This window comes from Chiloscyllium plagiosum, unplaced genomic scaffold (genome assembly GCF_037043375.1).
Source record: "Chiloscyllium plagiosum isolate Xiang-an unplaced genomic scaffold, Cpla_swu_hap1 HiC_scaffold_43, whole genome shotgun sequence".
Taxonomy (NCBI): Eukaryota; Metazoa; Chordata; class Chondrichthyes; order Orectolobiformes; family Hemiscylliidae; genus Chiloscyllium; species Chiloscyllium plagiosum.
This window is the reverse complement of record NW_028270181.1, coordinates 22184018-22196805: the sequence shown is the minus strand read 5'-3', so window position 1 is coordinate 22196805 and position 12788 is coordinate 22184018. Positions and strand designations below refer to the sequence as shown.

The following is a 12788-nucleotide window of genomic DNA, read 5'->3' as shown; positions in this document are numbered from 1 at the left end:
CTCGAATCCCACGGGTGGTCCTGCTGAGGGAATCCCCGGGGCTTCTCTTCACCTTCATCCGGTTCAAATCCTCGGATCAGCTGTGGATCAATTGTATTCAGCACAGACAACTCTTTCACTGGCGAAGAAACTGGAGTCTAGCATTTAGAAACAGAGCAAGATAGAGAGTTACTAGTTTGACAAGGCACAAGTGGGTACTGCAGATGCTGGAGATTAGAGTCAAGATTAGAGTGGTGCTGGAAAAGCACAGCAGGTCAGGCAGCATCTGAGGAGCAGGAAAATTGACATTTCGGGCAAACTGCTGCCTGAGTTACTAGCTTGATGCGCAGTCTGAACATTTTGATCGGGCGCATCCGAAAACAGCTCAAGACTTTAATGGGTGTATTGCAACAGTTCTCTCTCAATCCTCATGAGAAATGTGAAAAATACATCACTAACCTTTCCTTTTCCATCACTATTTTAAAACTAATAGAATTATGGTCGCTGGCCCCAAAGGGCTCCCCCACTGACACCTCAGTCACCTGCCCTGCCTTATTTCCCAAGAGTAGGTCAAGTTTTGCACCTTCATGTGATACATCCACATACTGAATCAGAAGATTTTCTTGTACGCAGTTCACAAATTCCTCTCCATCTAAACCCTTAACACTATGGCAGTCGCAGTCTGCGTTTGGAAAGTTAAATCCCCTACCATAAGCACCCTATTATTCTTACAGATAACTGAAATCTCTTTACAAATTTGTTTCTCAATTTCCCGCTGACTATTATGGGGTCTATAATACTATCCCAACAAGGTGATCTTTCATTTGTTATTTCTCAGTTCCACCAAATAACTTCCCTGGACATATTCCCAGGAATATCCACCTTAAGTACAGCTCCTGGTCCCTTTTCAAAAACGCCACTCCCCCATTCTCCCTTGCACCAGCTCCTCAGCCACACATCTGCTCCATCCTCCTATTCCTACCCTCACAAGCTCGTAGCACTGGGAGTAATCCAGATATTACTACCCTCGAGGACCTCCTTATTAAATTCCTGCCTAACTTTCTATATTCTCCCTTGAACATAAATGACCTGCAAATACAACATTGTAAAACTCCCAGCAGCAGATTTATATTGAGAACTAAAGCTTAAAACTGCTTATCAAGGTCTTTAATACTGCATTTTACCCAACATTAAATTGATCATGTGGTGTCACCTGTGGAAGACTCACTCTGGGGAAATTGGGTTGGAATACGCATTCAATCTTCTCAATTGCAGCAACTCCTGAAAGTTGTATAATCAACTTAATATGCTCTGTGGGACAATAGTAGTGTCCCTACATCTAAACCAGGAAACCAGGGTTTATGTCCTATTTGGAATAATCTACTCTGAATTTCTCGATTTAGGATGTAGATCTGGAATTGACAAATCATCTCAATTACAGAATCAATAGATAGTTGTGTTACATCTGCCCTGACAACTAAACTAACTACACTTTATCTACCTCATACCATGGAGTTGTACAGCACAGAAACAAACCCTTCTGTCCAATTCATCCTGGTCGACCAGATATCCTCCATTAATCTAGTACTATTTGCCAGCATGTGTCCCATATCCCTCTAAACCCTTTCTATTCATGTACCCATCAAGATGCCTTTTAAATGTTATAATTGCACCAGCCTCCACCATTTCCTCTGGCAGCTCATTCCATACACGCACCGCCCTCTGTGTGAAAAGTTGCCCATCAGGTCCCTTTTGTATTTTCCCCTCTCACCTTAAACCTATGCCCTCTAGTTTTGGATTAAGTATGTGTCCCTGGGTGAGCATATGAACAGCGGTAACTACAAGCAAATCCCTGAGGCTTCCCTCCATCATCAAGGCCTCAGGCTCACAAGCATGAAGAATAATTTAAGCAGCATTTTTGTCATTAGCATGTACGAGGAGGCAATGCTAAATGTTGGCCTTTATTTCAAAGGGAATGGAGAACAAAATAGGTAAGTTTTTCTAAAACTGCACAAGACATGAGTCAGATCACAGCTGGAATACTGTGAATAGTTTCAGGCCCTTGATCTGAGGAAAGATGGGCTGGCATTGGAGGCAATCCTGTTCACTAGGTTGATACTGAATATGCAGGACTGTCTTATGGGGAGACATTGAACAGATTGGGCCTGGACTCATTGGAATTTTGAAGAATGAGCAGAAGGGTTGGAGCCTACAAGATTCTTCAAGGTCTTAACGGGGTAGATACAGAAAGATTACTTCCTCTTGTGGGAGAGTCTGGGATAATCTCTGAATCCGAGGTTACCCATTCAAGACATGGATGAGGAGGAATTTCTTCTCTCAGAGGGTAATGTAGTAGTGGAATTCTTAATCACAGAGGGCTGAGTTTTTAATAAGCAAGGGAATGAGGGTTATGGGGAAAAGGCCAGAAAGTGGGATTGAGGATTATCACATCAGCCATGATCTCACGGAATGGTGGAGCAAACTCAATGGGCTGAATGGCCTACTTCAGCTCCTACATCTTCTGGTCTCATGGATGAATATCAATACATGGCATCAATACAAGAAAGGGTTTGTGTCTGTTCACCGCTTCAAGTGAATTCAATAGATATAGTCAATAGAGGGATCTTATTCAGCTGGACAGGGTTCAGAAGAGATTTACCAGGATGTTGCTGGGTTCAGAAGCCTTGAGTTATAAAGAAAGGCAGGATAGGCTGGGACTTTTTTCACTGGGACTTAGGAGGTTGAGAGGTGACCTTATAGAAGTTTATAAAATCATGAGGGGTATAGTTAGGGTTAATGGTTGGAGTCTTTTCCCTAGGTGGGGGATTTCAAGACTAGGGGCACACTTTTAAGATGAGAGGAGAGAGATTTTAAAAGAAGATATGTGGGGTAATCTTTTTTACATTCTTGTGAGGAACAAACTTCCTGAGGAAGTGGTGGATGTGGGTACAATTGTAACATTAAAAAGACATTTGGATAAGTACATGAATAAGAAATGTTTGGGGGGGATATGAGACAGGAGCAGGCAGGTGGTACTCATTTAGATTGGAATTATGTTTGGCATGGACTGGTTGGACTGAAGGGTCTGTTTCTGCACTGAATGACTCTATGACCTAGATCATGGAATCCTCACAATGTGGAAACAGGCCATTCAGCCCACTGAGTTCACTCAGACCCTCTGAAGTGCATCCCACCCAGAGCCACCTCATGGCCAATCCACCTACCCTGCACATCTTTGTACTGTGGTGGAAATTGGGGCACCCCAGGGAAACCTGCACGCACATGGGGAGAATGCGCAAACTCCACACAGACAGTTGCTCGAAGCTAGAATTGAACCCAGGTCCCTGGAGCTGTGAGGCAGCAGCTCAAACCACTGTGCTGACCTAAACTTCAACTCCACCTATCGTGGCTCATGTATACATTTACAATATTATCCCCTCTTTATAAACCATCAGCATTTAACAAGTTTACCAGTAGATTAGGGTCTATATCAGGAAGGGTTCCTGGTGCTGGCCTGCACATGCGCATTGTGACCTCAGGGGGAGCTCCTCGCAGCAGATGGAGTACCTCCTGTTGAAATCGAGATAGCAGTTGGAACAGGCACCTTGATTAGTTTACCAGCCACTTACAACAATACTGAATAATAGATGCAAACGCTACAGTGAAGCTACGTGGGCATTCATAAGAATGAACTGTGATGTTTTCAATTTATCACATTAATTATTTTCATTGGCATGTTGAAATAATGATATAAACACCAGAGCAGAACTTAGCTGGGCACCATTAAAGCCCTGGCAGAGACATAATGCTAGAGTCAAGGAATGATGAATGAGTTCTTGTTTACAAGTGCAACCAGATATAATCAAACATAGTTTAGCTAGTCAGTGAACTTACAAGGAGGGTTATTCTTGTGCTCTAAAGAGCAGAACATGTTTGAATAGCTAATTCAAACGTCTCTTCTCTCCATAGAAATGTAACATGATTACTGTTGATTAGAATAGAAATTATGACATCTGCCCACATTGTAACATAAATGGAAAGACTGCTGACTAAATGCTGATTCATAAAACATGACAAAGACGCTCATATCGTGCCCGTGTCAAAGGTCAGCCAGTTGGACTGGTCATGCAACCATGACACAAATGAAACTTTGAAGATGAAGTTTAAAAACAGTAATCTGATCAATATGGGTCAAACGTGAGACAACCGCAGTCAGGAAAGGCCAGAGAAAGCTTCATGAGGGATCTGCCTCTGGTGAAGCACTCACCTGATAGGATAGTCCCTTTAGTGGGGTTCGATTAACTGCCAAGATGACGTCCCCGATTTCAATCTGGCCAGTCTCCTCTGCTGGTTGCCCTGGAAACAATCTCTTTATCCTCACCAAGCTCCCTCCTGGGTCACTGTCCGCTGGATACATCTGCAGGAAACTGAACCCCAAACCTGCCGAATTTTTCTTCATTGTCACCTCGAACGTGTTACCTGTTTGAGGATGCCGTGTTATGTTATTGGAGACTGATATGGAAGTAGACTTCCTTGGTTGGGATTGTTTGATTACAGCATAGAAATTATTCTCAGAAACCCTGTCCATCGGACCGATGGGCTAAATCTCAGCTCGCAAGAAAGTGAGGAGTGCAGATGCTGGAGTTCAGAGTCGAGGGTGCTGGAAAAGCACAGCAGGTCAGGCAGCATTGACGTTGACTCTCTTGCTCCTTGGGTGCTGCCTGACCTGCTGTGCTTTTCCAGCACCACACTCTCGACTCTGAATTTCAACTTGCACCAACTGGATTTGAATCAGATTTTGGACTCTGAACTCTAACCCCATCCCATGCTGGAACTTCTAAAGATGGGGCAAGGTGTTGGGGATTGGGGGGGTGGGAGAGGGAGGCGTTAATTGAGTCCCGTCAGGCAGGTTCGTTTTTAAATCTGTTAACGAGCTTAGCATATTTTACAGCAGACTTCCAGCATTCCCAGGCATCAGGAAACTTCACATCTGAAGGAAGATCAGGACAATAACAGAGTCATAGAGATGTACAGCATGGAAACAGACCATTCAGTCCAACTCGTCCATGCCAACCAGATATCCTAACCTAATCTAGTCCCATTTACCAGCATTTAGCCCATATCACTCTAAATTCTTCCTATTCATATACCCATCCAGGTGCCTTTTAAATATTGTAATTGTACCAGCCTACACCACTTTCTCTGGCAGCTCATTCCATAAACACAGGACTCTCTGCGTGAAAAAGTTGCCCCTTAGTTTCCTTTTAAATCTTTCCCCTCTCACTGTAAACCTATGCCCTCTAATTTTGGACTCCCCTACCTTGGAGAAAAGATATTGGCTACTCAGAGAGATTAATGTGCGCTCATAATTTTACCTCTAAGCTCCAGCATAATTCTGGTAAGTCCCCCAATATGGGAGATGATGGTGTGTGGTGTTTTTACAATTGTAACTCCTTACTTGGAGCAAATGGGATCCTGTATATCTTTCAACTAATTTCCCTCAACATCAGGCAGAAGGTGTTAGATGTTTGGATGTGGAACTTTAGGTTTGAAAAGTCCAACTAGCTTCCCCACTCAATAGTGGAAAGCCTCTTCCCAACTATCCAAAAATCAACTGCCTTTTAATGGGGCAGCGCAATGGCTCAGTGTTTAGCACTGCTGCCTCATAGCACCAACGATCCAGGTTCAATTCCAGCCTCAGGTGACTGTCTGTGTGGAACTTGCACAATCTCCCTGTGTCTGTGTATGGGTTTCCTATGGGTGCTCCGGTTTCCTCCCACAGTCCAATGACGTGCAGGATAGGTTGATTGGCCATGCTAAGTTGCCCATAGTGTCCAGTGATATGTAGGCTAGGGGGATAGCCATGGGAAATGCGGGGATAAGGTCAGACAGTGGGATGATCATTAGAAGGGCAGAATGGACTCAATGGGCCAAATGACCTCTTTCCACACTGGAGGGATTCTAGACTATAATTTTCATAATGTTGTAAAGGTCTGATTGAAAGTCCTCAAAAAAAAGTTCCCACATTAAAAAAACTGGGGTTTTGAGGTTAAATTGTGAGGGCACATTAATCTCTCCCTGCAAACAATTAGGTTTGCTGAGCATTTCATGTTGAAAGTTAGATCAGTCCTTTAAATATTTTTGCAAACATATGAATTTTATGTTACGAGAAAATGAATTTGATATTACAAAAAAAATGCAGTTTTGCAGGTTATACAAAGAATATAAATCACAAAGTTAAATAATGTCCCAAAGAAAAAGATAACCACTTCTTATTTCCTTGAGAGGATCCCAACCTCAACCTCTATCCAATATCAATGCAAAACGTTAAACGAATACAAGGATGTCCATCAAACATCAAAATAATATTAATTATCGTTGAAGGAACGACATGTGTTTTGTCAAAACTTTTCATCTTGCACTAATCAGAACAGTTTGCAAAAATACAAATTCAAAAACAGTATTAGACAGTTTCAGAGGGGAAAATGCTGATTGGTCGGTAAGTGTGTTCTGACTGCCGGAGTGTTGCCATAAAGAATGCGACAATTAATGAGGACTGGCAGTTAACTGTCAGTTTTCCATTTAAATGTTAAATCAAGTAGATTGACACTGATTGATCAGAGCACTGCCCTGGGAAATGAATCAGCAAATTGCTGTCATCTGGTTTGTTGAATTGATATAGAATTTGTACATGTTCTTTCTCTTCGCAAAGAGCAGAGATTTGTGTCTTAATTTACTTACATTCCAATATACATAACCATGCCTCACCTAATGTTGACCTTGCTTTTGTACACCTCCTGTGCAGCTCCCCTTAATCCCCACCCCCAGTCCTGAAGAAGTGTTCCACCCGAAACGTTGACTTCTCCACCACCTGATGCTGCCTGGCTTGTTGTGTCCTTCCAGCTTCCTGCCTGTCTACTTTGGATTCCAGCATCTGCAGTTTTTTTTGTCTCTCCCTCTGTCTATATGTCCTTGTTTGCTATGATTTGCCTGAACTGCTCACAAAACAAAACATTTCACTGTACTTAGGTACACGGGACAACAATCCATCAAACAAAACCTTGATGATAGATTCGAGTAACTTCCTCACATTTGATACCGAACCTCCAAGTCTGCAGATATCTGTCATACCTCCTCTTCCCTTCTTTAATATTAGAATGACGCTTGCAACTTCGGTGCAAGTCCTGAATCCAGAGAGTTTTGAGATGTTATGACAAATGTGCCAGCAATTTCTTAATCTATTCCTTTTAATAAGGCAGATCCTGGAAACTGGTCTCTCATAAGTCCCGTCATTTTTGCAAACATTGAGAAAATTATATTCAATCTATCGATTTCACCCTCTTGATTAACCTTTGGTTCCATTGTACTTTTTGGCATTGTATTCTTTTGTGAAAATTGATATTTTTTTTCCATATTGTCTATTATTACCATCAATCTTGAATGAGACCAAGATCCCCTTTTCCACTTTCTTTCCCTTAATATATTTAGAAATAAAATTGCTGTCAGTTTGGGTATCCCTTGCAACATTTTTCTCCCCCATATTTCCTTTTCCCCAACTTGTATTATGTTCTTTATATCCTCTTTGATTTATATAGTCTGCTGCATTTCCATTTTATACAAGTAGTATGCTCTTTCTAAATAACATGAAGTGAAATGATTCCCACAGGCTGAAGGAGAAAAGATCTGGAGTGATTGGTCCATCACTTGGACATTTTTAGTTCAAAAGGTGCTTTATATTGTATCTTGTTCATGATTAAAATATAATTTGGCCGCATAATACTGCTAGCACAAAGTGGAGAAGAGTTGGAGGAATTCAAACTGTCTACAAAAAGATTAGGCAAATTGTTTTATGTAGTAAATTGCCAAGGAAATAAAGTCTTGTGAATACAGCATACTGAGTCAATCTGGGTTGAAACCATGGCCTGTCTGGGATTAATCTGAGGCAGCTCTGATCGCCAAAGTACCAAATGAATGTGGAGTCTTTGAAGAGGTTAACCATGATGCAGCCTGGTTTGGAGGCTATTACTTATGTGGAGAGATTGGACAGACTTTGTCTGTTTTCAATTGAATGTTGGAGGAAGAGGGGGCAACCTGATAAATGTTTACAAAATGATGAGAGGCATGGATAGATGGAGTCATTCTCCCAGGGTAGAAATGTCAATTACTACAGGCATACGTTTAAAGTGAAAGGTTGAAAGTTTAAAGGGGATGCCTAGATGGAAATTTTTTACACAGAGTGTGGTTAGTGCCAGGAATGCGCAGCCAGAGGAGGTGGTAGAAGCAGATACAATAGCAATGTTTAAGAGGTATCTTGACAGGTATTAGCAGGCACGTATAGAGGTATATGGACGGTGTAGAGGCAAAAACTTTCTGGTTTAGAAAGACATTATGTGTCACCAGCGTTTTGATGGGCTGAGGTACCTGTTCTTGTATTGTACCGGAGTTTGTTCTTTGTTTAAGTGAACAATGTAGAAACTAAGAGCAGGAGTAGGCTATTCAGGCCTTTGAACCTGTTCTGCCATTCAGTATGACCATGACTCATCCTCTATCTCAATGCCATATTCCCACTTTCTCTCCATATTATTTGATGCTTTTAATATTTAAAAAATTACCAATCTCTTTCTTGAATGTACTCAGTGATTCTGCCTCCAGTGCATCTTCTGTGAGGCTTCAGCTGAAAACTTAACCCTCTGTTTGCTCACAATTATCAAGCTAAAATGGGCACTGTGTGAAAGAGGGTTCAATTTAGGTGGAAGAACAGTCCGGTGCCGTTTTTGGCAAAGTCTATGAACAATTTGCGTACACCTCAGCAAGTGAACTGGTTCTTCACAGTTGAGAGTGTGTTGCTGGAAAAGCACGGTGGGTCAGGCAGCATTCGAGAAGACGAGAATTGGCGTTTCGGGCAAGAGCCCTTCATCGGGAGCTCTTCACAGTGCAAAGTGCATCGCAGACTTTGTGGCACATCCTCACTTAATCAGCAATTGCCATCTCAATTCAGAAATGCTGTGCTACCCAAGGGGGAGACTCACTCAGGGAGTGTGGATAGAAAAACTGATGCTGAACTGTTGTACACTCTGTTCAAGCAGAGTGGGACAGTATGATTTTTGCCTTTATTCTCCCCTCACTCCACTCAGAATAATATTAATCCTCCATGTTTGCCTGAGGACACCAACAACCTGTATTTATACATAGCCCTTAATGTTGTAAAACATCCTAGGGTACATCACAGGAGTGGCATTTGACAAAGAATGGTATTGGAAGTGGGGAATGCACAAGAGACTTGAGTTGGAGGAATGCAGAGTCGACAGTGTGTTCTTTGACTAAAGGAGATTACAGAGATCTGATGAAGTGAGTCTACAAGAGATAGTAGAGATCAACTTAACCCTTCTCAAACTGAGGTACCTTCATTCATATTTTCACAATTACGTTTGCAAAACACTGGTTGTCCTGTGCTCACTAGCTTTCTGGTTCATCAGGGTGCCATTTTGTATAGCTACTGTTATTGGATGGAGAGCTCTATAGAACTAACAATGTGTAAAATACATAGTCTCAACAATGACTTCATGGGTTTCTGGTAATTTATATATGTATAGATGGAGTTTAGGGATGTTATAACTGTTCAGAAGGAACATGCATATTGAAACATAACAGGCTCTTATACTCTAATAAAATTATAATAGAGAATCTTTCCTTCCATTCATGATCCTCCAATCTGTTCCATTGTTCTAATGATATTAACCAGGCCATTACATCAAACTCCACTTTCAAATATCTTATATATTTCATAAATATTGAGGAAATGAAGGTTGAGAAAGGTTCTTTAACATGCAAACCAGCATAGGAATAATTTTGATCAGATCTTAAATCATTTAAATTTATAACTTATTTGGAAAGTATAATTACTGCATTATCACCATTCACTACTCAGCTCACAGAAGGTGATGATGTGTTGGTCTTTGACACCCAACACTTTGAATCTAGTTCTATGTTCAAAGTTGAAAGAATGGTCCTGCATGTAGTAATTTAATCAGCATTTCAGGTAATAATTGAATTCATTAAAATGTTACCGCAGGGAGGTCTATTTCTGAAATGTATTAATTATTCTGTGTAATCTTGTATCTGTCTCATGTTTGTAAAAAAACATTTATCTATGCAGATGTCTTGCATTTGCAGGATTAATTAATTTCTATCAGTGTTAAAGAGTGTGATGGTTATCAGCAGTATAGAGATTTAAGTGTAAAACCATTTTAGAATGCCAGATTTTTATTTCTCTCAAGCAGATTTCATCGGGTGCTATTGGCAAGATGTAGATATTTTCTAATAAGCTTGCTCAGACATGTTATAATACACCTTAGAGTTGATAGGACATGAACCTGAGCCTTCTGGTCCAGAGGTAGAGACACTATCACAGCAAAGCTCCACATGGCGAAATGTATGCTGTCTCTAAAGCAGCCACATTTACAAAAGCAGTTTTCTAATACTGAAGCTACATTTTCAGATTAATGAGTCAACAAACATCAGACGGTGTCTGTGAGATTGGTCTTGAGTCTTCCTGCCCTCTTGGATCCATTCCCTGAAATTATTGCCTGAGCTGTAGGAATGTAAGAAAGTGTCTTTCTGTCAAATGCACGAGTTTAAAAAGGAGCAGAAATTCATTGTCAAACAAATGCTGTAATTCTCCCATGCTCTGGCTTCAAACTCAGTGCTGATTATGCAGGTAGGGACCATTATTTTAATCAAAATGACCTATAGTTTCATACATGCCTAGAAAACAGAACAGAAATTCAGGAGAGGAGGAAACATTGTACTTGCAAACCTATGCACAGTCTCATAGTTAAGGTGTGGAATTAATGGTTTATTCAGAATAAGTCACTCTCAGTGGGCATTGGCACACACACTGAACAGTCAAACAGTTATCATGTTGGAACAGAAACCTTGGATCACGTGTACAAATCCCCCTATTCCGATTTTTAAAATTGTATTTAATAAACTTGTTCATTTGTGGACTAGCACCGGAAGGAAAATGTTTCTCAAAGCTGTTCTGTTTTCAAAAGGCCAACTGGTTCACTCATATTCTCCAGCGAAAGAACTCTGTCATCTGACCAGATTTGGCCTACCTGTCCTATTGCAGTTCAATGCCTGTCATGTCTGTGAGGAATGGGCGAGTATGAGGAATGGCTTTTCCATGTCTCCCACATTCCAAGAACATGCAGATGTTAACTGCGTTTACCTGACAAAGTGAGGTTGTCCCATTTCAGGGGTTCTGCTGTTACTGAGCACACCATAGCCAGAGGTAAGCGGTAAGAATGACAAGCAATCTTAGGAAATGTCATGAGCTTTTTTGAGTTTAGGATGTCTTTTCATCAATGGTTGTGATGATCTTGGACCAATGACAAAATATTCCAATGGGATGAATCAATAGGGTTTTCCCAAATGTTCAAATATTTCCAAGGCATGGAACAATTGGATGGCTGATGGAAAAGACAAGGTTTACTCACGATCCTGGGCAGTAGGAACAATCTTTGATGTTTCATCAAGTGACTATGTTGGAGCAGCGCTCCAAAAGCTTGTAGTTTCAAATAAACAGAGTCATAGAGACGTACAGCACAGAAACAGACCCTTCGGTCCAACTCGTCCATGCCGACTAGATAGCCTAACCCAATCTAGTCCCATTTTCCAGCACTTGGCCAATGTCCCTCTAAACCCATCCTGTTCATATACCCATCTAGATGCCTTTTAATTGCTGTAATTGTACCAGCCTCCACCACTTCCTCTGGCAACTCACTCCATACACGTACGACCCCCTACATGAAAAAAGTTGCCCCTTAGGTCCATTTTATATCTTTCCTCTCTCATGCTAAACCTATGCCCTCTAGTTCTGGACTCGTCCACCCCAGGTAAAAGACCTTGTCTATTTATCCTATCTATGCCCCTCATGAATTTACAAACCTCGATAAGGTCACCCCTTCACTCTATAACCTGGTGTCATGTGACTTCTGACTTTGTCCACCCCAATCCAACACTGACACCTCCATATCATGGCTCTCCTGACAGAGACCCAACTGGTCAGCACGCCTCAGGCAAGGAGAGAGGTTGAGAAGTTGGGACTTTTGTGATAACCTCAGCTGGTGTAAAAATTGAACCCACACCTTTGGCATCACAAACTAGCCATCCAGCCAACTGAGCTAACCAATTCACATGCTGAGAGAATGCAGACAAAAGCAGTGCCCGAGAGATCCAAAGCTGCTTCAGGTCACCCTGCAAGACCATCTGCTGTCCCCCCAGTGTCATAGGTAGTGACATATTCATGGGTGATATACGAGCCAAACTGTGCAGAGGGTGTGTGATTATGCCCAGAGGTGGGAAATGCCCATTATTTTGGCAGTAGCCATAACACTTGCATCCTGTGCCAGCCAGCCAGTCTGGCAACATGATGCTCCTGGGATTAGCTAATTGGTGATAAGACCATTCTACACTTGGCCCATCTCACGTGGACAGTATACCTTATGTAGAGGGCTCTTGTGGTACTGTCGCTATCTCTGGTCCAAGTTCAAGTACCCACCTGTTCCAGAAGAGTGCAATAACATCTCTGACACATTGATTAGAAAATATCTGCATTGTACAGGATCCATACTGCCATCAGAAACATCATGGAGCAAAACAGGATGCTCTGAACTTCCACAGTACAGGCAATATGAGGAGTTGATTTGTTGTAAAATATTTTTCGTCTTTTATGTGAAGTGGACGTTGTTAACAAGGCCAGCATTTGTTGTCTGTCCTTAATTGTCCTTTAAGTAGCTCACACAGCC

The 12788-nt window shown here is 41.6% G+C and overlaps 1 protein-coding gene across 12 annotated transcripts in view; it reads right to left on the bottom strand.

Annotated features, from left to right (window-relative positions):
* The window catches only part of ptpn20 (protein tyrosine phosphatase non-receptor type 20), a 440815-nt gene that overhangs the window by 162333 nt on the left and 265694 nt on the right, over nt 1-12788 (bottom strand). For all 12 annotated transcript variants that reach the window (XM_087982468.1, XM_087982474.1, XM_087982476.1 and 9 more), the window contains 3 exons: nt 4247-4458; nt 3451-3549; nt 1-137 (listed from right to left, as the gene is read on the bottom strand). The exon at nt 1-137 is cut by the window's left edge and continues 168 nt beyond it. In XM_087982468.1, the coding sequence (XP_087838594.1) occupies nt 1-137; nt 3451-3549; nt 4247-4458 (448 nt within the window). The remainder of the gene's footprint in view (nt 138-3450; nt 3550-4246; nt 4459-12788) is intronic.